The 24437-nt window shown below is 37.6% G+C and overlaps 1 protein-coding gene across 2 annotated transcripts in view; it reads right to left on the bottom strand.

Moving 5' to 3' along the window:
• ITGB5 (integrin subunit beta 5) overlaps nucleotides 1-24437 on the bottom strand; it is a 91245-nt gene that overhangs the window by 31742 nt on the left and 35066 nt on the right. For both annotated transcript variants that reach the window (XM_032222243.1, XM_032222232.1), the window contains 4 exons: nucleotides 23349-23444; nucleotides 22711-22800; nucleotides 18577-18711; nucleotides 16708-17137 (listed from right to left, as the gene is read on the bottom strand). In XM_032222243.1, coding sequence (XP_032078134.1) covers nucleotides 16708-17137; nucleotides 18577-18711; nucleotides 22711-22800; nucleotides 23349-23444 — 751 coding nt within the window. The remainder of the gene's footprint in view (nucleotides 1-16707; nucleotides 17138-18576; nucleotides 18712-22710; nucleotides 22801-23348; nucleotides 23445-24437) is intronic.

Below are 24437 nucleotides of genomic sequence, written 5' to 3'. Positions count from 1 at the left end.
TTTATGACCTTTCTTGCAACAACTGTTAAGTGAATCACTGCAGTTATTAAGATAGTAACTGTTGTTAAGTGAATCATGTTTCCCCATTGATTTAGCTTGTCAGAAGGGGATCACATGATCCTGGGACCCCCATAAATGTGAGCCAATTGCCAAGCACCCAAATTTTGACCATATGACCCCAGGGATGCTGCAATGGTTGTGAAAAATTGCCTTTTTTTCAGTGCTGTTGTAACTTAAAAGTGTCAGTAAATGAACTGTTTGGAAATCAAGGACTACCTGTAGAATTTAATTCATAGAAAGATTTTTTTTATCCTTTCATGTGCTTTTTTTAACATTCAAGTGCTGTTGAAGGCCTAAATAATCTTCATGCAGATTGATCTTTGTCTAGCCTGATGTTTTAAATGCTTTGTGTAATCAGATATGGGGAATTCAAACACAAAAATAATTTTGTGTAAATGTAAGTTTTCTTAAACTTTGAAGGTAAAGAAAAAGCTTGGAAGGCCTTGAATGGTGGGGTTTCTATTTCTCAGATGAAACATGAATATAACCCTAACCTAGGGGTGGGCTTCAAAATTTTTAGCAAGGGGATCTCTGCTCGGTTGCTGGGTGGGTGTGGCCATTTTGTTGTGGCCTAGTTGGCCTCCTGCATCACGATGGGTGGGACCTTTTTTCCCTCCCCGAGCTCCAGGGGCTTTCTTCAAGCCTCTGGGAAGGCAAAAACGGCCTCCCCAGGCTCCAGAGGCCTACTAAACTTCTGGTAGGCCTGTTTTTCACACTCCCCAAGTCTTCACACATGCCCTGCACTTACCTGCATCCAAAATGGGTCATGTGGGGACTCCTGGGAGGGGAGGGGTGGGCAGGGCCAACCAGGAGTGGGATTTGGGGGTTCTCCGAACTGCACAAAATCTTAGCTAGAAGTTCTCCAGAACCCCTGCGAACCCCCAGCAGCCCACCCCTGCGGCCTAACCCTAACCCTGGCAAAGATTAAGCACGAAGGCTTTCTGGGATAGGGTTAATCAGTTTTTCCCTGCAGGGACAAATAATCAATGTTTTCAAATATTTGGTCAAATGTTAAAAGTATTCTGCAATTTCTATTTCTCAGTTTCTATTTTAGTCTTAATTGCAATACTTCACAATAGAAGTGCTATTTAAGAATGACTTATTATATGCGTGTTTAAACATCAGGTTATCTGGAGGCAAGGATGACATTTCTCTTCTCATTTCACCATGTCAATTTAATTCAACTAGGCGTGCTTCTATCTCAATCCAGCATACAAACCATCTTTTTCATTCCACTTCATCTCATATTAAAGGATCACTGATTTCAAATATTACTGTACTTGTGTTAACAGCCCATTTAAACTGTTACAAAGGAGCACAAAAGTAACAATGTATTTGCCCTCTTCTTTCATTATCTCTGGAATGAATTCAAAGGTTCCAGAATAAGCACAATGGAGAACGATTAAAAAAAATATCATTAACTGGAAAAAGAAACTCACATTTTTCTCAGTTCTCTCCCTCGCATCTACACCTACACATTCTTCCACTTCATTATTTTCCATCTCCAGCATAAACAATGCAATGGAAAAATACAAAAACAGAAACAAAGGGCCCCTTGGTTATATAGGTTTGACACAGAAGAAATAGTGAAAAGTTGATTCACTTATTTCTTTGTTCAATAACAACTTGTTCACAGAATTATCCATACTTTGCACGCATTGTACAATGAGGCTGACTGCGCCTTGTCAGATCTGGAACACATGAGCGTGCCAATACAGAATCAGGATTGCAGAAATCCCTATATGCTGAGAAGGCCAAAGAACTGGTGATTATTAATTAATTAAGAACGCTTTTTTTCCTTTGTAAAGAAACCAAGCCTGTTGGGTCCTCTAGAATACACTGCTCCAATCCCCTCAAAGGTTCAGAGCATGGTAGCCATTCCATAAACAGATATAAATGGCCGCTCCTGTGGTAATTTTAAATACTAAAATCTATCCTCTAGTCTGCTTATGCAAAACAGGGTTGAAAGAAAAGTTGGAACAAGAAGATGGTCATCAGCCCTTGCAAACATCAGGGCCTTAAGAACGTCCTTTTCCGATCTCTCATTGGCACATTCTTGGATCTGTAATTGGATAAGCCAACAACAGCCAAGTTGTTTGCACAAGAAGACAGAGTTTAGTACTCCTTGGAGTAACAATGACGCTTATTGAATAATCAGCGTAGGGGTAGGCTTCTGGGGGTTCGCAGGGGTTCAGGAGAACTTCTAGCTAAGACTCTGTGCAGTTTGGAGAACCCCCAAATCCCACTCCTGGCTGGCCCTGCCAACCCCACTCCTCCCCTCCCAGGAGTTTCCACGTGGCTCATTTTAGATGCAGGTAAGTGCAGGATGCACATGGAGGCTTGGGGAGGGCAAAAAATGGCCCTAACGGAATTTCAGGAAGGCTAGAAATGGGCCCATTTCCAGCCTCCAGAGGGCCTCCGAAGCTTGGGAAGGTGGTTTTCGCCCTCCTGGAGGCTCAAGAAAAGCTTCTGGAGCCCGGGGAGGGCAAACCCCCACACACCGTGTTGCAAGAGGCCGACTAGGCCACACTCACCATGGCCACACCCACCGAACAATTAGGCAGAGAACCCCTTGCTAAAACTTTTGAAACCCACCCCTGAATGAGAGGTACCAGTAGAGGGCACAGCTAAGAGACTCAGAATATCTGCTTTTGACACTTTGCTATGTAGTCCCAGGGAAGAGTCATTTACTTAAAACATAGTATAACTGCACATGATCCTCAGTTACAAAAGATGCTACGATGTCTTAGTAGAAAATGTACTGCTCAACCACCATCAATATTTTAGTTGTTTCCCCCCCGCATTCCAGGAGAAATCAGCAAAGAGGTTAATGCTGGGAGGGATCAGGTAGCTTTCCAAAGATTGCTGGGCTCACTCATCAGCCTGGCTGGTCTAGCCAATGCTCAGGGACAATAGCTAACAAACATCTGGAGGCCATATGTTGCTCACTTTTCTTTGGAACCTCAGCACAGAGTTCCAAATTCTTGTGCCTCGGCTTTACCAGTAGAAGTCATCCGTTGCCCAAAACAATAAGGAGAAATCAGCCAACAAAGCACAAAGAATCATCTTAGGTTATCTTTCGGTTTAACCTGAATGCTCATATATCCTGTGCTTAATTTAATAAATTTGCACATGAGAATGGGTTTAAGAGTGATGCTGATATTCTTGTAAGGAGTCAGCATATCTGTGGGAAGGCAAAAGTGATGGGCGGTAGGAATGAAGTGACAAATCTTGGTGAATTTTTGTTGCCTTATATAACTCAAGAATTAACTCAATTGCCTGGCAAGCTGCATGCTGTGCATTAGCTGACTGGATTTAAATAACCCAAAGTAGATGGTTAAGTTGGAAGCATCACGTAATGCACTCAGAGAATAACCTTGGAAGATGGGAAGAGGAGCCACAGCTGAGACAACAGTCTAATAAATAAAATCTGAGTCCAAAGGAGGGAGGGATGGGGTCAAGGAAACAGTCTCAAGAGACCCTCCCTAGTTCCCGCAAAGTAAAGGCGGGGGAGGGGGCTTGCAAGGCTTGAATATTACTGCAATTTTACAATAAAGGTTGTGTTAGTACTCATGGTTTTGTATCCCATCTGAACTACCTTGAAAAGATGACACATTGTGAACGGAAGCAGAGGGTGCCTTCCTACCTCTCTGCGCCTGCCATCATTGTAATTGCCATCTCCTTCTGGAGCCTCATCAATGAAACGGCTACAGGATCAATTGTGTCATGATTTTACTGGGAAGGATTTTTCCCCCCCTCTTGGGATTGGATCTCAAAGATTTTGATGTTCCAGAGATATACTGTATTTTAATGTGCTCAAACAATATTTCTTGTCAGGCACAAAGAATCAGGACCATGCTTAACTTCCAATTAAGCTGATTTATTGCTCATGCCTATATACAAGAATCTCATTGAACTGACAGTCAGCACTAAATTGGTGCTAGATAAAAATTAACAGAAGTCAAGAGGGGCTGGATGCGGATCGCTTGTGAGAATGTAATGTTTCCAGGCTGATTCCTCTCTTGACTCTGCCCTCAGGCTCTGCCTCTTCTTCTCTTATATTTCTAGACTGATGTAATCATCTGGGCAAACAACCTATTTGGGACCAGCCATATTAAAGTAAATTAAAAGCAGAACAAAACCATGACCACCCAAAGATTTGAAGGCAAAATGTCCAGTTGACATTTATCTTTTGAGGAAATTGGATTTTAAAAACAAATAAGCAGAGCCTGATGCAAATTCAACATGTCCGTTTTGTTTGTTATTGTTTTTTAAAGTTCTACCCTAACAAGCTGCTGCATTTCCTCATTTGCTTCCAAACATTGAAGATTAAATCTGGGGCAACTCCACGGGTTGCCAAAAATGATTTGGCTATGTTATGTGCTGCCATTCCTGCATCCTATTATCATTTCCACAGATGGCTTTCTAATTATCCACAGATAAAGACCAGTCATTTAAAAGATTCTGTATATACAGAATCTGTATATATACAACTCATGCGTGATGTTGACAGATTCATCCAGATGCTAGACAGTTGCTTCTCCTTTGAAAATGAGCCCTTTGTTTCCTGGATAGTGCTTTGGTACCTTTTTCATCTTTTTTTTTTTAAAAAAGCTGTCCGAGATTTAATTCTTCCTGCTATATTCATGCGAGCTTCAGTTAGATCCCTTCTCACACAACAAATGGGGAAATACTTCTCTGCTATTTTTATCACTCTTTACAAACAGACCTACGATGAAGAGTAAGCATTATTGTATTAGCTTAGAAAGCATCCAGCATATTTTAACACATTTCTTTTAAAGAGTGAATTTACAGTAAAGGTTTCTGAAAAGTTATGGTAATACTACAGAAAATGTTAATTTGGTGATTTTTTATTTTATTTTACAGCCAAACAGAATAAATCTATTGAGAGCCCTTTGGCCAATGAAACTTGTGTAAAATGCAGTATTAATTAGGAAAAGATTTATTAGCTTCAATCATGACAATATTAAAAAAAACATGCCTTAAATTCATAGGTATGCAAGGGACAAAGTTCTTTATTATATATGTCAGGTTTTATAGGTATGGAAATGAGGTACAAGTTGCATTGCATTTGATACAAATACAATTTGCTTTAACTTTGAAGATTATTTAAATTAAGAGACGAAGTGGAATTTGAGAAACATATTTAGCGATGGAGTTGATGTTATTGTAAGATATTAGAAATTAAGGGTGATTAGTGATATTGTTTATGTATTAAGAAGAAAATAAGTTTAAGATATGGGAAGAGAATAATATAGCTGAAATTGGAAACAGAGATATGATGTAAAATGGATTATGTATATGAGAAAATGTAAAAGAAAACATTTGGGCAACACTTTGTTCATAAAATATGTAAAAAAATTACAATAAAAAACCTTGGGGGAAAAAAACAAATAGTGTTTGTTTTGAGTGGAAATGTTCCCAAGTTTCTACAGAATAGAAAATTCTGAATTTTGCATAGCCCAGATCTGATGAAATTAGCCACGCCCTCAGTGTTCCTGGAGCTTCATGGGCATGATATCCATCAACATGATGTCTTGCTGGGCAGGAAAATATGAGAAGGGAGAAAGCAGGAGGTTTCTGCACTGAAGAAAGAAAAGGAATCCCAAAAGGGTGCATAGTAACTTAATATTTTTATTTATTAAGCATAGCGGGAGGGGGAGGCAAGATAGGCAAAAGAAAAGAAACAAGAAAGAAAAATAAAACTTGGAAGTAAAGAGACCAGAAATTTATCAGCAACATAGAATTAGGTTCTTTTTTCCCCCCAGTGTTTTATTAATTGGTTTTAAAGAGAACTTTAACAGGCTGCTTTAGGGCAGCGATAACTCCAGACAGTTCTCTTCTCTGCTCTTCACTCTGAAGAAGACGGGGAGATACGCGAGTGAGCAACTTGGAGTGAGAAAGAGATATTTGCCAGATTGGGATGCTAACAAATTGTTTGCAAGAACCCAAGAGCCAAATCACACTGACAATCTCAAGACAGACACACACACAGAGCATTTTCTTAAAAAAAAAAAAAAAAGGAGAAGGACATAACTCAACAATATTGAAACTCCAAGCATGGTAGTATTCCCTTCAATCTAATGCATACAATAAAAGCCTCCTTGCTATAAGTAAAAACCAAAAAGAGTATGCCACTTCCTGCTGTTTATGTCAATGCTCATTATAACTGAGTGGTCTAAACTTCTCATATTTCACGATGTTAACCTCCTTAGCAATATGAATAGAAGCACGCCATGTCTAACCCCTTTTCAGAACCCCTGAAGTGAAATTATGTTAAAACAGACTAACACACCTCACTTTTGCTCACAGTTTTTAAATAGTTTTTAAACAGAAATCATAAATAGTTTGCCAGAAGTGTCATGAATTAGAAATATCCCAAGCATAAGAAAGAACTGATAATATCTAGATATGTTAGCTATACAGATCTTCACAAAGAGTTTATTTTTCTAAGAAGCCAATAAAAGTAGATATTTTTCCCTATTTCCTTCTTATAGCAGCGCTGGAATACTTGAGATAAAGCAATTCATAGATCAAGGCAGGGATTTAAAACTACTACTTGGTTTCATTGATTCAGAAATGAAAAAAACTAAAATCAATATGGACCTATACAAGAACAAACTTACTGAGTGATGTTATCAAATCACCGAATCAATGCAGCAGATAAACTTAACTGAATTATATAAAACTTCCTTTTTACAACTCTGTAGTCCCTATTTGGGTTATGGAGCTGAGCATTTTATTGGGCAGATATCCTTCCTGACATCTACATGGAGTTCACAGCAGATATTTTCTTTTTGCGTCTTAGGAGAGAATATCTGCCACTACCTAAGATTGAACTCTCAACCTTCTGAGTGGGAAGCAAGTGTCTTCACCACTAGACCACCATGACACTCAATTTAACTGATTTCTATAGTTGAACAAAATGATCAGAATCAGAATTTTTAATTAAGTGCCACCGAATCAAATACATTTCCTGATGGCTGCATGGACAAATAGAGGTGCTTGCCATCTCATTGTGCTTTAGTGACTATCTATCTGCAGCTCTTCCAGGGACATTCATGAAATCTCTTTGATTCCATTCAACCAATTTATCCATCATCTTCATCTCCTATTTGCCCCACAGAGTCATTTGTAATAGTCTGTCATCCACTGGCATTGAATACCCAAAGTATGGCAGTTTCTGCTCGCTCACCATCCCGTTCAAGATAGGAGTCAGTGCTTATTTGGTCCATGATTATTGGGTTCCTCTTGCAATTCACAGCATTCTTTGTAACCAACTTCAGATCTATACTTTGAAGGCACCTTCTCAGTCTTTCTCAGTGTCCTGGATTCCCAAACATACATTACATACATACAAGAAATACTATTGTTTTAATCACTCTGTTTACCACTTTGTCTTCTTCATTGTTAACCATAAGACAACAAGGATATTACCTTCAACCTGTTAATATTTAACATTTACATGAATTTTTCATTTTCTATTTTACTTTCTGAATATGTTCCTACAGATTTCTTTATTATTGACTACAGTAAGTACACAATTCTGATTATGTACGTCCAACTGTTGTCACTTCAGCATCATAATTTGATTCCAACTATCATCAATTCCAATTCTGCTATTATTATATTTGTTGTCCAGGAGGAAAACATGCAACCTTATTCTCCTTTTCCTATTCTGAATCATTCTGTATCAATTCGATTTTCATTGTAGATTCTTGTTCATTGTGCTGGTTCTTCCAAACAGTAATCATGTGTTTTTGTGTGCTTATGAACTTTAATATATTCCACAATCCAAGATAATCAATTCCACAATCCAAGATAATCAATGCAGTATTATTAGGTTCAGAAAGTTTTAGAGAATGAGAAAGTCAAGATCTTGTGGGACTTCAGAATCCAGACATACAGGCACTTGGCCCACAACACACCTGACATAACAATAGTTGAAAAGAAAAAAATATGGTTCATTGACATTGCAATACCTGGAGATGTACGAATTGAAGATAAACAGCAAGAAAAAATCATAAAGTAGCGGGACTTGCAAATTGAAGTTGAGCGACTGTGGAAAAAGAAATCGTGTGTTGTCTCGATTGTAATTGGAACCCTTGGAGCAATACCTAAAGGGCTACCTCGCTATTTGGAAATTTTAAATTTATCAGACTTGAACATTCTGATTCTACAAAAAAACCACCCTACTTGGAACAGCTTATATCCTCCGACATTACCTTAACAGTTCCTAGGTCCTTGGCTAGGACTCGAGCTGTTGAGCTACCAACCAGCCCCAAAGGCTGTGAATCTCACCAAAAATTAACAACATAATAATAAATTAAAGCTAACCCTCCTGTTTACATTCTCCATAACTATCTGGTTTTGTGTTTAACTGAGATTATGGGGGGTGGGAGTGGGAGAGAGAAAGAGAAAGGAAGGGAGGGAGGAGGGAGAAATTATTGAAATAGGATGATAGATTGCACATTCCTTGACATCTCTGATCTTTTTTTCAGTCTCTAGACTGTACTGTTTAGTTCACTATGTGTTGATGCTTTATCTTATCTCCAGCAACTTTAAACAATTTAAGGTTTACTTCATTTTCACCTGATGCTTTCCTATATGATAGCTGGTCTATTGCTGTCATACCTCATCTTTTGTGTTTATTATGTCTCTTTTGGGATTATTCCTGAGTATGCCAAGCTTCAGAGCCAGTTTGGTGTAGTTAGTTAAGTATCTGGTTAAGAAAGCTGGTGAGTGTGAGTTCTAGTCCCACTTTAGACATGAAGCCAGGAGGGTAACCAGTCACTCTTTCTGGAAGGAGGCAAGTCAAACCACTTCTGAAAAATCTTGCCAAGAAAACTTCAGTGATTTGTCCAGGCAATCTCCAAATTGGACATGATTGAATGGCCAAAAACAAAATCCAAGTTTCACTCTAATTTCCCCCCCTGTGATTTCTTTGAACTTTTTAAAAGGGGCTCTCATTTTCACTGTCTTGTTATTTTCCTATGTGGATCTTCTTGATTAAGTCATTTTTCCTATTGCCCTCTTGCTTCAAATTAAAAACTGGTGTGCATCGTGCCTTTTTTATTGCACAGTGCTTTCATTTTCTGCCTTTATTTATGATATTTTTCTCTGTAAACCACTGGATCTTCTCCTTTATGAAATTATGAGACTATTCTTTCTTGCTCACTTTTCAAAATAACCCTAATCTCTTCTTATAATTTTTCAGGTTCTCTTCTGAATAATTTAATCAATTCCTGATAAAGGCCTATGATTTGACTGTATGTCTTCCAGGTCAATTCTTGCTGACACAGGTACTTTTTAATTTGCTAAGTTTAAACTGTGTACTTCACACCTGTAATTTGTGGTCTGTTCTATAGGTAGGATTAATTTATGTTGACATAATATCTACAGAATTCCCTGCAGTATAAGATATGGGTAACATTTGCTAACAGTAGATATTATTATTATACAATTGTATCATAGCGGCCAGTTGTTTCACCGGATTTGGCATTGGTTACTAGTCGAGCCCACCCAGGGGCCTAGGACGTCGTAACGTATTTTCGTAATATGCGTGCAGATCCAAGCAGTGCGGCTTTTTGCATTTGACTGATGGTGATTTTGTCAATTTTTAACTGTTTTAAATGTAATTCCAGTGCTTTTGGTATAGCACCCAGTGTGCCAATTACCACTGGAATTACCACTGCTGGTTTGTGCCATAGTCGTTGAATTTCGATTTTTAAGTCCTGGTATTTTGCGATTTTTTCATGTTCCTTCTCGGCGATCCTGCTATCACCTGGTATTGCGATGTCTATGATTGTGACCTTATTTTTCTCAACCAGTGTGATTTCTGGTGTATTATGCGCCAGTATTTTGTCCGTTTGTATACGGAAATCCCACAAGATCTTGACCATCTGATTTTCGGTGACTTTTTCAGGCTGATGTTCCCACCAGTTTGTTGCTGTTTTAATATTATAATTTTTGCACAAATTCCAATGGATCATTTGTGCTACTGAATTGTGCCGCAATTTATGATCAGTCTACGCAATTTTTTTACAGCAGCTGAGTATGTGATGAACAGTTTCATCAGCTTCTTTGCAAAGTCTGCATTTGGCATCATCAAAGGATTTTTCGATTTTGGCCTTAATGACATTTGTGCGGATAGCTTGTTCTTGCGCAGCCAGGATTAGTGACTCTGTTTCTTTCTTTAATGTACCTGTTGTTAACCATAACCAAGTTTGTTCACTGTCCACTTTATCTTTTATTTTTTCCAGAAATTGGCCATGCAGTGCTTTGTTCTGCCAACTCTCCATTCTTGATTTTATCACATCTTTTCTGTATTCTTGTTTCGTCTGTTGGGCCTTCAGTAGATTTTTGTTCTTTACTTCGATTAATAGATGTTCTTGACTTTCTTTTAAATAATCAGCCAGTGCATGTTTTTCTTCTTCAACTGTTTGCTTCACTTGTAATAATCCTCTGCCACCTGATTTTCGGGGCAGGTATAATCTATCAGTATCACCACGTGGATGTAAAGTGCATTGTCATTAGTTTCCTGGGTTTCCGGTCCAAAATGTCCAAATCAGCTTTTGTCCAGTTAACTATAACAGCTGTGTATCTTACAACTGGTATTGGCCAGGTATTTATGGCCTTGATTGTATTTCCACCATTCAATTTAGATTTCAAAATTTTCCTAACTCTGTTGGTGTACTCTCGCCTGACAATAGTTTTTACTTCTCCATGCTTGATGTTATCCAACTGCAGAATGCCTAAGTATTTGTAGGCTTCATTTTCATAGCATTTAATTAGCTGGCCATTGGGCATTTCAATTCCCTCACATGCAGTGATTTTGCCCCTTTTTATGGATACAGTGGCGCATTTTTCCATGCCAAACTGCATTGAAAATATCAGTGCTGAATACTCGGACTGTGTTTGTCAAGGATTGGATTTCTATTTCTGACTTTCCATAGAGTTTCAAATCATCCATATATAGTAAATGCGAAATTTTTTCAGCTTCTTTGGCTGTTTGGTAGCCTAATTTCATTTTTTTTAAGATTACTGATAGTGGGATCATTGCGATGATGAAGAGAAGAGGTGAAAGTGAATCACCCTGGAAAATTCCTCGCTTGATATTAACCATTCCGTAGATCTCATTCTCTACTGCCAACTCAGTTCTCCATTGTTTCATCGCCTTTTCAGTAAAGGATGTAATATTTTTGCTAATGCCAGTTGTTTCTAAGCATTTTATGATCCAACTATATGGCAGTGAGTCAAATGCCTTTTTGTAATCAATCCAGACCATATTCAAGTTCGTTTTTCTGTTCTTACAATTTTCTAATATCATTTTATCAATTAGGAGCTGATCTTTTGTGCCCCTGCTCCTTCTTTTGTTGCCTTTTTGCTCTACTGGCAAGATGTTGTTTGTTTCCAAATAATCCATCATGTTATCTGCAATAATGCCTGTGAGTAATTTGAAGGTTGTTGGCAAGCATGTTATTGGTCTGTAGTTTTCAGGTGTTGTTCCTTTAGTTGCATCTTTCTGAATCAAATATGTTTTTCCAGTTGTCAAACATTCATCAATTTGGCCCTTTTGTAAAATTTCATTCAGTTGCCTGGCCAATATTGCATGTAAACTGGTTTAGTGGTTTAGTGGTTTAGTGGTTTATTAGCATTTGTAGGCCGCCCTTTTCCCTGAGGGGACTCAGGGCGGCTCACAGAAAACCAGGGAGAGGGGAATACAATATTAAGACAACAACATATAATAAAAATAGTAAGCAACATTCATTCATCATTCGGGCGGGGTAGCAACTGGTCAGATATTTGAGCCAGAAACCATGTAATTGGTCCTTTCCAGGTGATGTCCAATTCTTTACCTTTTTTACTCGATTTTTGACCATCTTAGTTGTTATTTCTAATACTTGCATTTGTTTGTTGCCAATGCTTTTCTCAAAGTCATGTATCCACTTTGCTTCCTTATTGTAGTCCTTTGCATTTTCCCACAATTCTTTCCAGAATTCAACTGTGGCCTGCTTTTCTGGTTTTTCACTTTTGGTGTCACCATTCACATTAAGACTTTGAAAAAAACGCTGTTGGTCTGATCGAAAGTGCTGATTTTGTTTATATTGGATGATTCATGCCTCATATCTTTCAATTTTTCTAGCTGTTGCTGTTATCCGCTGTTTTACAATCTCTATAGCTTCATTGATGTTTCTTGTATCCAATCTATATCTTCTGATTAGCCGATCTATGGTTTTGTTGTTTTTAAGCTGTTGCTCATGCATGTTCTTTAAGTTACTAGCATCTGCCCTTAATTTTTTGACTTTTTGTTCTAATCGGATTTTCCACTTTGGCTTTGATGCTTTTTCTATTGTGTGACTAGGTACTTTGATTTTAATGCCTAGTTCATTAGTGACTATTACAGCTGCGCTGTACATTAACTGGTTCGTTTCCAAGATGGATCTCGATTCAATTGTTGAAAACACTGCATTAATCATTTTCATGATAGGGGCCAAAATTTTCTTAGGCACAGTTTTTAGTGATGGTAAATGTTGCCTTTCCTCATTAAACAGAAAATGCTCCATGATCTTATCCTTCAATTCTTTTTGTTTTTGAGTTAGTTCATCAGTTGGTTCAGTGATAACTGGTTCTAGTGGTGGTGGTGTTATTCCCCCCCCCCCCGAGCTTCTTCTGGGGGTTCTACTATAATGTCTTTAGTTGTGTCTTGAATATCAGTTATTTCTGCTTGTGATATTGTTTTTTTGGTTTTGCAATTTGCCTGAATTTCCTCAAGTTCAACTTCACTAAACACTTTATTCCGTATAATAAATCGCCTTTGATCTGGTAGTCATTGTTCACTAACATTTGAATCTGGATATTGTTCTTTCCATAATTTATACATTCGTTTTAAATAACCTCTTTTTTGTGGCTCTGAGTTGTAGTAACAGGCCATTATGGCACGGTTTTCATCTGCACTATATTTTTGTCGTTTTGTTGGCTGGTCCACTTGTAGCCCACTTGTTGACGGATGTCCAGGGACCCCAACATCAGCCGCAGCCCTTGTTAACCCGCACGACGACCGATGCAGTATAAAATTTTTATTCGTTTCTTTCACCATATTGTATGGGTTGGCGGGGTTTTTTTATGGGGCCAGTTGCCAACCTGACCCCAACCCTCCTCCTTTCTCATCCGGGCTTGGGACCGGCAATGGCGGAGTTGTTGTTGTTGTTATTATTATTATTTAATGTGTTCTGACCTAGGCTTCCCAAGAGCATGAAGCAAACTCCTTGCCCGACAAAAAGCCCTTTTATTAATTTACTGTGAATTCTGCTCATTCACATCCAGCAAAGGGAAGATTTAGCTATTCCCTTCATCTGGCAACTCTGTGCATGCGCACACTGGGAACAAGCTCTAGCTGTTCGTCTGCCTCACTGATGTCAGACTTGAAGGCAGCTGATAACTGGCATACAGCTCTGGCCCCTTCTCTGCCACCAACACAGTTCCTCCCCAACCTACTCACTGTCCGAATCTGCTGCCAGCTCCGCTGGCTGCTGGCGGGCCACAATGGCACTGGTAATAGAGTACTATAGCATCCAGTACTCCATTCCATTGCTAACATTTGGCAATGCATAAATTGGTTCAACTTCTCCCATTTTTGTTGCTCCACCAATGATCTTCACTTTTTCTACTCAGCATATGAATATTTTTATTTTATTTGCATGACTGAATATGCCATGTGTTGGAGGATTTATTCTACCCATGTAGACTGTTTTCATCTATAAACCACAAGGTCTCATGTTGTCTTGCATGGCATTTGAAGTTCTACTGAATCACTCTGGGAATGTTTCCAGACAGCCAAGTCATCAAACTATAAAACATATTTTCCCCCAAACCAAAAAACAAAACAAAAAATCCACCCTTAAACAATACTGTACAATTTACAGTCCAAACCTCCAGACAAGAACATACAAGCTTCTACCATCAAGTACTGAGGGGAACTTCTTTATCGTTCTATTATTAATATTATTTTGTGCAGAACAATGCACTCATTACCATGTTCTCTTCATTGTGTCTAATTATTCTACTGCTTCACTGTCACTGATTGCTTTTACAAACCCTTTCTTTCCCTCAGGGAAGTCTTGTTTTCCTGTGTTTGAATGCCACTGAATGTAATCAGAGCCAGATTTGATGCTTCTAAAACTAAGCGGATTTTATCAACTTCGTCTGTCATTTGTAAAAAATAAAATAAGTAAAAGGAGAACCCTAGGAAAAGGAAGGATTCCTAACCTGTAGCTCTCTAGATGTCCTATGATGTTTGGATATGGTAAAACGTTTTTATCCAGCTAATTTGGAGAAGCTTAGTTGGCTTTAAATTATAGTCTAATAAGTGCAGAACTGTTGATTCATTCCTTTCCCTACTTTAACAATTTACTTCTCCTATCCCCCATACTAGTTTAAAGTATGCTATTATTTCCATGTTTATTTGAGAACAGAGGGTGGTGAGAGCAACTTTTAATAAACGAAACAAACCAACAAATCAACAAATGGTGATCCTTCCTATCAAACAAGGCTTTGGTGACTTAGGAACATCTATTCTTGTGCAGTTTATCTCACATTCAATAGGTCACTTTTTATGGGGTTTGCCAAAGAGATTTGTCTGATACGAATAAGTGTTTCTTACACCAGTGTTACTAGAACTGAATCAAATTTTTTTCTTTTCTACTTGCTAGGAACAGGCTCACCATATAATTATTAAATAAAGCAGTAGTGTCCAACCACGGCAACTATAAGACTTGAGGACTTTAAACCCCAGAATTCCCCAGGTAGCTATGTCTTAAGGTTCCAATATTGGGCACCCATGCTTTAAGGGTTATTGTTTGAACTTTTCTGTTCTATGTCTCTCTCCTTCTTTTCCAACTTCCTCAGCAGGAATTCTTGAAAATACATCTAAGCTTTCACTGTAAATAAAGGTTAGCATCCCATAAGGCCTTCTGAATGAGGGTGGTGAGGAGGAGGAAAAGCGGAAACTGAGTCATCAAAGAATCTTTTTGCATTTCCTCTCAGTTTTCTCCGCAGCCATTGCTATAGTTTTCAAATCTTTTTTTTTCTCCTTTCATTTAAACTTTGAACTGTGTCTTTACAGGAATCATGTGTGGGCAGCATGACTCAGGCTCAGCTGATGATATAAATCTATTTTTGTACGGTTCATAAAAACCGTGTGCAAGTCCATTTTCCTGTATGATATTTTGTTCTTTGACCTTAATAGTCAGCAAGATTGAATAAAGTCCCAAAAGCCCTGGAATCAGGCCACTACATCTTACTCAAATTCATAGAAGCCCTTCCAACCTGCCTCTTTTCATGTCCATTATTTCTGGGAATTTTCATGTCCCAGAACTGTAGACACAACATCCTCTGCACAATATTTCCATGCATTTCACACAAAGTGTCTTTGCCAAAGGAAAAGCATGCTCATAAAATCTGCAGCTTGCATTCCCTTCTTGCATATAAAGCCAGTCTAAGACTATAACCTCAGGCAAGCGAAAACATTGTATACAGCATTCTCCCTCATATTGTTGTGTGGGTTCCCTTTCCCTTTCATGTATCTCTTAATCTCATTACCTATCAGGTAATACTTATTTCCAGGGAAGAAAAAAACCCATCTAATTTCTCCTTGATTAATGATAAATTTTCTCGCCCAATGGAAAATATTACACTTATTTCGTGTAGTGAACATTAAATTTAAGTCTGACTCCACTTGATGACAATGCACTGTAGGTACCAATGTAGTAAGTAAAAATGCATTAACTTATAACTTTAGGAAACAATCCCGTTGTGTGGCTCCCAAATGAATATACGTTTAACATAGCAAAGAGAAAGGATAAGAGAAACGTAAAGTCTCAATCTTTTATTCTTATGATGAACTAGCACCTTTCGTAAGATGTATTTGAGTGGTGGTCAATAAATCAACTAAATTAGCACAATGAATTTTAGGAGGGGCTGCCCTTGAAGACCATTCAGAAGTGGTCCCAAATGCAATGGCTCAAAAGGTAATGGAATCATCTTGATTTGTAACACCTCCACTGAGATAATACCTCCACTGAGAGAAATAGGCTTCCAATATAATTCAAGGTGATCTTATACGGTCTTTTATAGCTTAGGATCTAGGCATCTTTGAGACTGCAATGCCCATTTGTAAGATCTGGTGGGGAAGGCTTGTTGTAGATCCCAACCCGTAGGGAATGGTACCATTATGGACCTTGAGGATTACTCTTCTTTATAGCCGAGTCTACCTAGAACTGCTTACTTACTCTTGGATATAAAGATGTCTCTATCTCTTTCTAGTGTCTTTTAGAGGGGCTTTGGAAAGGACTTGTACAACTGGATTGCACTGGATGACACATCCCCAAGTGATTCCTAATTATTGTGTGTGATTACTATGATTGTAAAGTCATAGTATGTTATGATATCTATTTTAGCCCTGTTGTTATGTCATGCCATGCCATCGCACACTATGCTACACTATGAAGTATAAGATGCTCAAAGTCATATTGAATTGTAGCAGCATTAGCAAGCAAGCAAACAAACAAAAATAACTGAGGTGCCCCCTGCTTACCCAAATGAACTTTGAGAAAATCTAACACATACCTGAGCAGAGAATGCCTTTATATCTTGGACAGGAGAAGTCGTCACACTCACAAAAGAGCCCGTAGATCCTGCCAAATTCACTTTTGTAGCACACGCAGCGGTGGCAGGAGCACTCCCCACGGCCACTGCAGATACGTTTCCCTTCAGCTTCTCGGCACATGTTGTGGTACATGGCCCCACTCTCTCCTTCCTCGCATTCACACTTGGCTCCTACATGGCCTGGGTTACAGTCACATAATCCACACACGTGTGTGCCATTTCCACTACATTTACTGCTGTTGTGCTCTATCTGTTTGGTACATCCACATGTGCAGTTGTAAGAAACAGTCACCTCTACAGTGTCCCGAAACCAATCTGGTTTGATAGTGAAGGTGTGTGAGATGCTCTCAGCTGGGCATGTCCGAGCCTCTACTGATATCTCAAAGGAAACCTAAATAGGAATAGTAAGAAGCAAGAGTGAAAAGGCAACAGAAACCTGAAAATTTACTTATGTGTAGATAGTGTCAAAGACATTATTAGCATAATTGTAAGCACCTATAATTCTGGTTAATAGTGCAAGGTAAATCTTTTTATACACATCTCTTAGCATGCTGGCTTCTATATTTGTGTGTGTGTGTGTGTGTGTGTATGTGTAACCACACATATATACACATGTGTGTGTACTAACTAGAATATAGAAGCTAGCATGCTAAGGGATTTGTTGAATTTAAAAATGTATTCTTAAAAATTTTCATATTCTATAAAGAGTTATGTAGAATGTTGTTCTTTAAAACAAAAATTGAGGAGATGATACTATATGTTCAGTGCCATTCCACTGTTAATAAATCCAAATCAGTGAATTTATTTCTGCATAGACATGCATGGGACTGGGATGGCATTAAAGAAAACTCATCAGACAATTAAAATATTTTATTAACTGAGAGAGGAAAAATACATATGGTCTTTTATAAGCGAGTAGCTGCTTAGTTTTGTAATTGTCAAATTCTACAAACAGCTAAATAGTATTTATCTCAATATTATTTAAAGACCCCTGGCTTAGACTACAAATAAGTGCTGCCTTTTCTTTTTTTCTACAGGAATACAAATTTGCAAGCTGCTTGGAGAATGCAGAACTGTTGCTAAAAAAATAAGGGAGAAACTTGGTTAAAAAAAAATCTGCTGCTATAGCCCGTCCTTGCCCAATAGAATGAAGGAAGAGATTCTAGCAACTGAAAAGAAAGTGCTTTATGTATGCGGGTATAAGCACTGCCCCAGGTTTATTCAAAAGCCTGTTTCTGGGCCTTTCTCATAATGGGTTTTGTTTGAAAAAGATGAGGGCAAGGGAGAACTCATTGTTCTTTTGGAGCCCTTATGATTCTGTGCTTTTCTGGATAGCAGCCTGCTCTATTTCCACATGCCAAATGGCAACATACAGATGGCACTTGCAGCACATTCAGCTACAAATAATACCAACCACGCCATTCCCTGATTTAGCACAGAATCAGCCCCCCTTAACTAGAGAGTAGAGGGGATTCCTCCTAATAATTTAATACTCATTATTAAATATTTGCAATACTACTACAATGCTAAACAATGTGGCCCAGGCTGGCTCGAACAGGGTAGCCCCCACCTGCAATTCCTTGAGATCTTGAGACAACCTTAGAAGACACCAGAGGAGCAATCTCCCCAACGAACAGAGAAAAAAATATGTATCAAAAAGTCAAAGAGAAAAAGACTATCAAAAAATTTACAACTGATAAGAGATTCCCCTTCACTACCACCATTGAATTACAATAAAATAATGTTACAATGGCCAGTTTCTTCTTCTTTAAAAGAAAGATCATAGAAAATACCCACTTTTCCCAAAATGACAAATGGAGGTAAACTCACCGTGTCTCCCATCTGTAGGTCTCCACACTTCCTAACTCTAGGATGTGGTAAACCATCTTGACATGTGGCTGTGAAAGCCAGGTTAATGTCATCAGGACTATCCCAGACAGTTAACTCTACTTTTGATCTAATACTCTAGGAAAGAAAAATTAATTAATTGAACTGATTTTTAAAGCACATCTATCACTTTGTGAACATAAAGCTGTTTTGATTTCTAGCACTTATTCAGAGATTAAGTAAAAGCGTATAAACATTGTAAATTAACAAAGAAGATGAGCTGTTTTCTGAGAATTTATTTGGGGAAGAGAATATAGTTTCCAGCTATTCAGAAGCTTCCTCAGTATGAAAATATTAGAAACTGTTTTCTTCATGAAGGCACCACATCAATATATCAGGGAAAGTTGCAATGTTTAACATAATTTTCATAAAATTTAAAGCATGCAAATTCTATTTTCAATATTATGCAGCTATGAAGCATCTCCTCCACATAACTTCTACACAAGCTTAATCAAAATAAATTGAATACATCTACTATGATAAACATCTGCTAAAATTGTCTGTTCTTGCAGACTAAAGAATCTCAGAGAATCCTCCATTATTCTGGGGGACTGTCTATGCAGGGGTGTCAAACTGGGGAGGCCAGATGCATCGCACGCAAGCCATGCCCACCCCAGCTTTACAAGTGGGAGAAATGCCGTGAAATGTCACAGCAATGAGACGTGGTGAGTTTGACACTCGTGGTCTACAGTATCAAATAAAGTTGGGAATGCTATTGGAACCCTGGTTGTTCTGTAGACTGTAGAGATATGATCCAGATGATACACACAATTATTTATATGAATTATATTCAATCACACAGAATCCAGATATTTGAGATGCTTGGCTCAAGGAAATGCTAGAGAAAATGGCTAGATTAATGCTGGAAAACAAGAAGAACTCAAACATAGATACAGTGGTTTATTCCATGACAATGAAGAAACAGTTCTTCTCTGCTGTCATTTCATCAGTATATCTTTCAGAGTAATCTCAAGCAACTAAAATCCTAAGGGTAAATTGCTTGCAGCCAAATCAACTAGGTCTCGGCATTTTAAGTGATGTGGAGGTGCAGCTGATTGTCCTGTTTTTATAGTCAATTGGAAAATAGGGACAAGTTATTTGGAAAGGTGAAGCCAACTATTTGGCTAATAAAAGCTGCCAGAATGAGATTGGCTAATTAATGAAAATTAATCAATTACCGTAATTCTTATTAGTGGTAGGGCCGTATGTTTGTGATTTACAGGAGGCTATTTAAGGGGAAACGTAATCAATCAATCAATTAATTTATTCTCTCTCCCTGTTTGTCAGTGCTCCTTTACTGAGTAAAGTCCAAGAATGTACATCAGCAAATCAATTCAAGATTTCTTGGATAATGTAGGTATTGGAAACTGCTACATATAGACATGGTTCTGTAGCCGAAATCATTGAAGGCAGGCACCTTGAAAGAAGCTGGGAAGTATGATCCAAGCATATTTTCTTTCAGGACTCTCTTGTGACCTTTCATAGCATTACCCATGTATCAGGTGCAAGCAACTAGATCCATACATGAAAGGTTCAAGTTGATTACTTTACTGTATTGTACCTATAGTATAAGAATCACCTCAGACTGCTTGCCTTTTCTTGAGAAGAGAGAAACTTCCATGGAACTGGGGGGAGGGGAGCTGCCAGGCATTTTATTTTATGCTATTGTGTGGGTTTTTTACTTTATTATTTTATTTATTATTTTTATTTATTTCCCATTTCTGAACAGCCCATCTCCCATAAAGAGGGACTCTGAGCGATGTACAATAAAGTATGACTAAAGCAGCTATGCAGGGATTCAAAGCTAGTTCCCTGCTTGATCCCTCTTCCCTGCCTGGCTTGGAGTTTCCCAACACCACAGAATTATTCTGGGGCATTGGCTGTTTAAATCTGGGAGCCACATTCTAATTCTATGGGACTGAAAATGTTACTCGCTTTATCAGTCATTATCTATAATACATATGTTGGTCTTATTGCTGTTACTGCTGTTGCTCTATCAAGATGAGATAGCTTTGGCTTCCCAAGCCATAGCAGCTGCAGAGCTTTAGATGTTAACTGTATGAAATCTCAGTACTGCTATTCTGGCATTCATGAATGGAAAGGAAGTAATAAACTTTCTGGCATAACACTTATCTGTCTTAAAACAATATAGAGAAAGCATTCTAAAACAAGCCAAGCAATGAGCAGCCAGTAAAAATTCAATCCTCACTATACAATTACCACTGCTACTGTAGTAGGTTATTCCGATATATTCAGCACTCCCTAATGTCATAAAGTGGTACCCTCTCATCAATTTTTTAAAAAAATATTCAAAGAATCATGATTGTGATCAACACAATTAATGGTACAGGCACAAGCTAGTATGACCACAAAAGGAATAGTTTTATATGTCATCACGGTTTTCTGGTTTTAGTCCTTCCAAAGTAAACCATTCAAAATAGCTGATTTAGCAGCGCCACACAACATTAAGAACACACAAGGCTTGAGAAGGCCCAACCTTAACTATCTCTTACACAAGCAAAAAGTTGGATGAAATCATAAAAACTTTGAATTATTGAATGAACTGGGAATTGTTTTGTTGAACAGCAGAGCGATACACTAATCTTTTCTTAGGAAAACTGAATGTGGGGCGCAGCCAAGAATGTGCAGCTCCAAGTTAATGAAGAATGTGTGAAGTATGAAGTAACAAATGGTCTGTCAAGAGGAATTGCACACAAAATAGAGAGAATCCATAGTAGTAGGAAATATAAGTGATTTTTTTCAGTCTCCCATTGTCTAGTTTCTTACCATCTGGATGACATTCTCAAATTCTTTAGTCTTTCTTCATTATTAGAACTTAGCTGCTAATTTGAAAATTGTTATAGCAACATTGTTTCAGACTAATTTCAACCTGGTTGAAGACTGCTGTTTGTGGTTATGATTGCCACCCAAACCAGTTTCTGCAAAATTGGATTTTTAAAATAAATATAATTAAACTAATCTAGCATCAAGGTAGAATTGTGAGAACCTTCCTGTAACTATTGCTTACACATATACTGAAAGGAAGACAAAACAGAGAAAACCTGTTTTGGTAGCTCTTAACAAGTTGAGAATTTAAAAGCCCAGTCTGGTGCCAACTACTGTCTCACAGTTTGTTGTTATGTAGCAGGGATTTTTACTAAAAGTGTACATTGCTTTGTGAGGTACATGTGATCATTAGATTACAGTCTTTGAATGAATCTAAGTTCTATATACCACGGAAACTCTCATGTCTGTTTGTTTGTAACCTTTAGTTGGACGAAACTGGAAGGTATATAGGGTCACAATTATTGAACTAAGGTAACTCCAATGGGTGAATTTACAAAAATGCCAGGATCCTTGACTCCTGTGGCAATGAAAGCCATTTCAAAAGGTCTAGACTATGTACAATGATACGAACAGTATTCTAAAACAAGCACCAGGTAAAAATCAAAGAAAAAAGTAGAGCTCAATAATTTATTTATGTTTAATTTTTTTTAATATTTCACTTGGAATGTTTATGATTCTATATTTTGAATAATGTAAACATCCCACTTGGGGCTTTGGGAACTGGGTAGCCATAAATGACTTTATATGCAAATACTGGGTGACTGTAAACTCTAATATACTTCGAAGCCTGGTAATATTTCAACTAAGAATTTAAGAGAAAAGATACACAAGAGAAAATGCGTAAGAGCTTTCTAGAAGAATTTTGTTCAGGAAAAAAAAACTACCACTGGTTATATTCTGATACTAATGGCTTGAGTTATGATAAGAAAATACTATCAGGTTTGGAAGACTGAATCTAAAAAAGCAGGAGACTAAAAGAATCCCATGAAGTGTGTAATTGACAAGAACAAATAAAAGAAATATAATATATACCCTACGCAGAAAGCTGATTAGCTCTACTCTCTCAAAAGAAATATATGTCACACATACACACTCAAGTTAATCCCACGAATCAAGTTTGAAAAAGAAATGCAAATGAAGAGTACACAAATGATAAGAAATGAAATATAATCTTTCTAAGTATGCCTTTCATTGATCATTCACAGTTGAATTAAAAAGTATGAAACTTACATTGTAGGCTTTGACTATAAGCTGGATGATATTTCGGGAGTCTTGATACAAAATCTCTACCGTTGTTCCAGGAATTAGGGCCGTGAGATTCTTTTTAAAACAGAGCATACAAGAAAATTGAAATCTAAACCAAAAAAACCTCCAATGCTCAAAAGTTCATCCATTTTAATAGTTCTTTCAGTCTTTTTCATGTTAATTGTTATTAAAGAATGAGTAATAAAAGGGAATAATGCCACTGAGAAATTACTTTGCAGACATTAACTTTCATGTAATATAATTAAGTAATAGTAGATTGAGTTATACAGAGTTCAGAAGGATTAAATCCACAGCTATTTTTGGTGCTATTGTGGTCAATGTTTGTCCATTTGCTTTAGAAAACTTAAGTTCTTTGAAGGAAAGCTTCAGCTTGAAATTAATAAAAGAATCAAATAGGAAAAGAAGGGGCTATACGAGCAGTTAAATTTCACGCAATTAGTTCTGGTTGCAAAATCCAATCATAATATTATTCTCAAATGCTTTTTAATTTAATGCTGCTATTCTTTGCAAAAAAAACCTAGCCTTTTTTCACGTTCAGAAAAAAAAATTCTGACACTTTGACAAATGTTCTAAAAAAAGACATTGATTGATTTAGCATTTACCTTATAAAGCATATAATGATTTTTGGTCACTGCAAAAATTACATGAATGTTGTTCTCAGCTAATTTTTCTCCAAGAAGTGCAAGTGAAGGATAATCCTAAGAGGGAAAAGGAAAGCAAAGTAAGAATATGATAATGTAACATTATTTATTATGCAGCTTTTAGCCCACAAATCTGTAGATTACCTTTATTACATTGACTTGAATGAGATTTACTAATGAATAGACTTTAAAATTCTATTCACTGTATGTAATCAAGAATTCTTTTTGATTGTGGAATTATTCTCTAATCATTTGCCAAATAGTTGAACTCAACTATGAATATGAACCAAAATATGTTTCCTACTATCAGCAAAGAAAAGGATGGATCATCACCTGTAAAATTATGACACTTCATAGGTCTGTTGGAATAGGTTACAAAGGTGTTCCACATTGTAGAAGACAAAAGCATTTCAGTGTACATAAGAATGTAGCTCTTTAGGGAGAGATCAACCGCTAAATAGCTATCATTTTCTACATGCTAACGTTTTTCTAGCAATTTTTCAAAGAAATTTATCTGTATCTTTCTTTGGAAAGGAAACTGATGTTCTCCTAAGCCTGTCTGCCATACTTTTGAGCACCAACTTTTCACTGCATTCCAGACTAGTATATTAATTGCAGCAATGGTCAACTAAGATGTATATTTTTTTGTTTACTTGGGAAACAAAGGATTGTTCTGTTCAAGCGCTCCGGGAGGCTACCATAGGACAACTAGTCAGAAAAGCTTTCCAGCAAGGAGGAGGGGCACGTTACAGGCTCATTAAAGGGCCAAAAAATCAGTGTGAGTTGGCATTTTGCTTGGCCTACAGAAAGGCGGCCACGGTTATGGAAAACAAAGCAGTGCTTCATTCGGAAAGCTGAAGCACTCTCTGTTGATGTTTCATCAGGAGCTATTTGTCCTTTGATATTATTATTACTAATTTGTCAATGAGAATATTTACATTGTCATTATCTGAGATAACTGAGGCTGATATAAGCTATTGCATAATTAAACCATGTTAATTTAGAAATCAAAATCCCTCTCAGTCAAGCTTGATTTTGGGTAACTAGCCA

Source organism: Thamnophis elegans, chromosome 1 (genome assembly GCF_009769535.1).
Source record: "Thamnophis elegans isolate rThaEle1 chromosome 1, rThaEle1.pri, whole genome shotgun sequence".
NCBI lineage: Eukaryota > Metazoa > Chordata > Lepidosauria > Squamata > Colubridae > Thamnophis > Thamnophis elegans.
The sequence above is the reverse complement of the archived record's forward strand: the minus strand, read 5'-3'. Positions and strand labels throughout refer to the sequence as shown.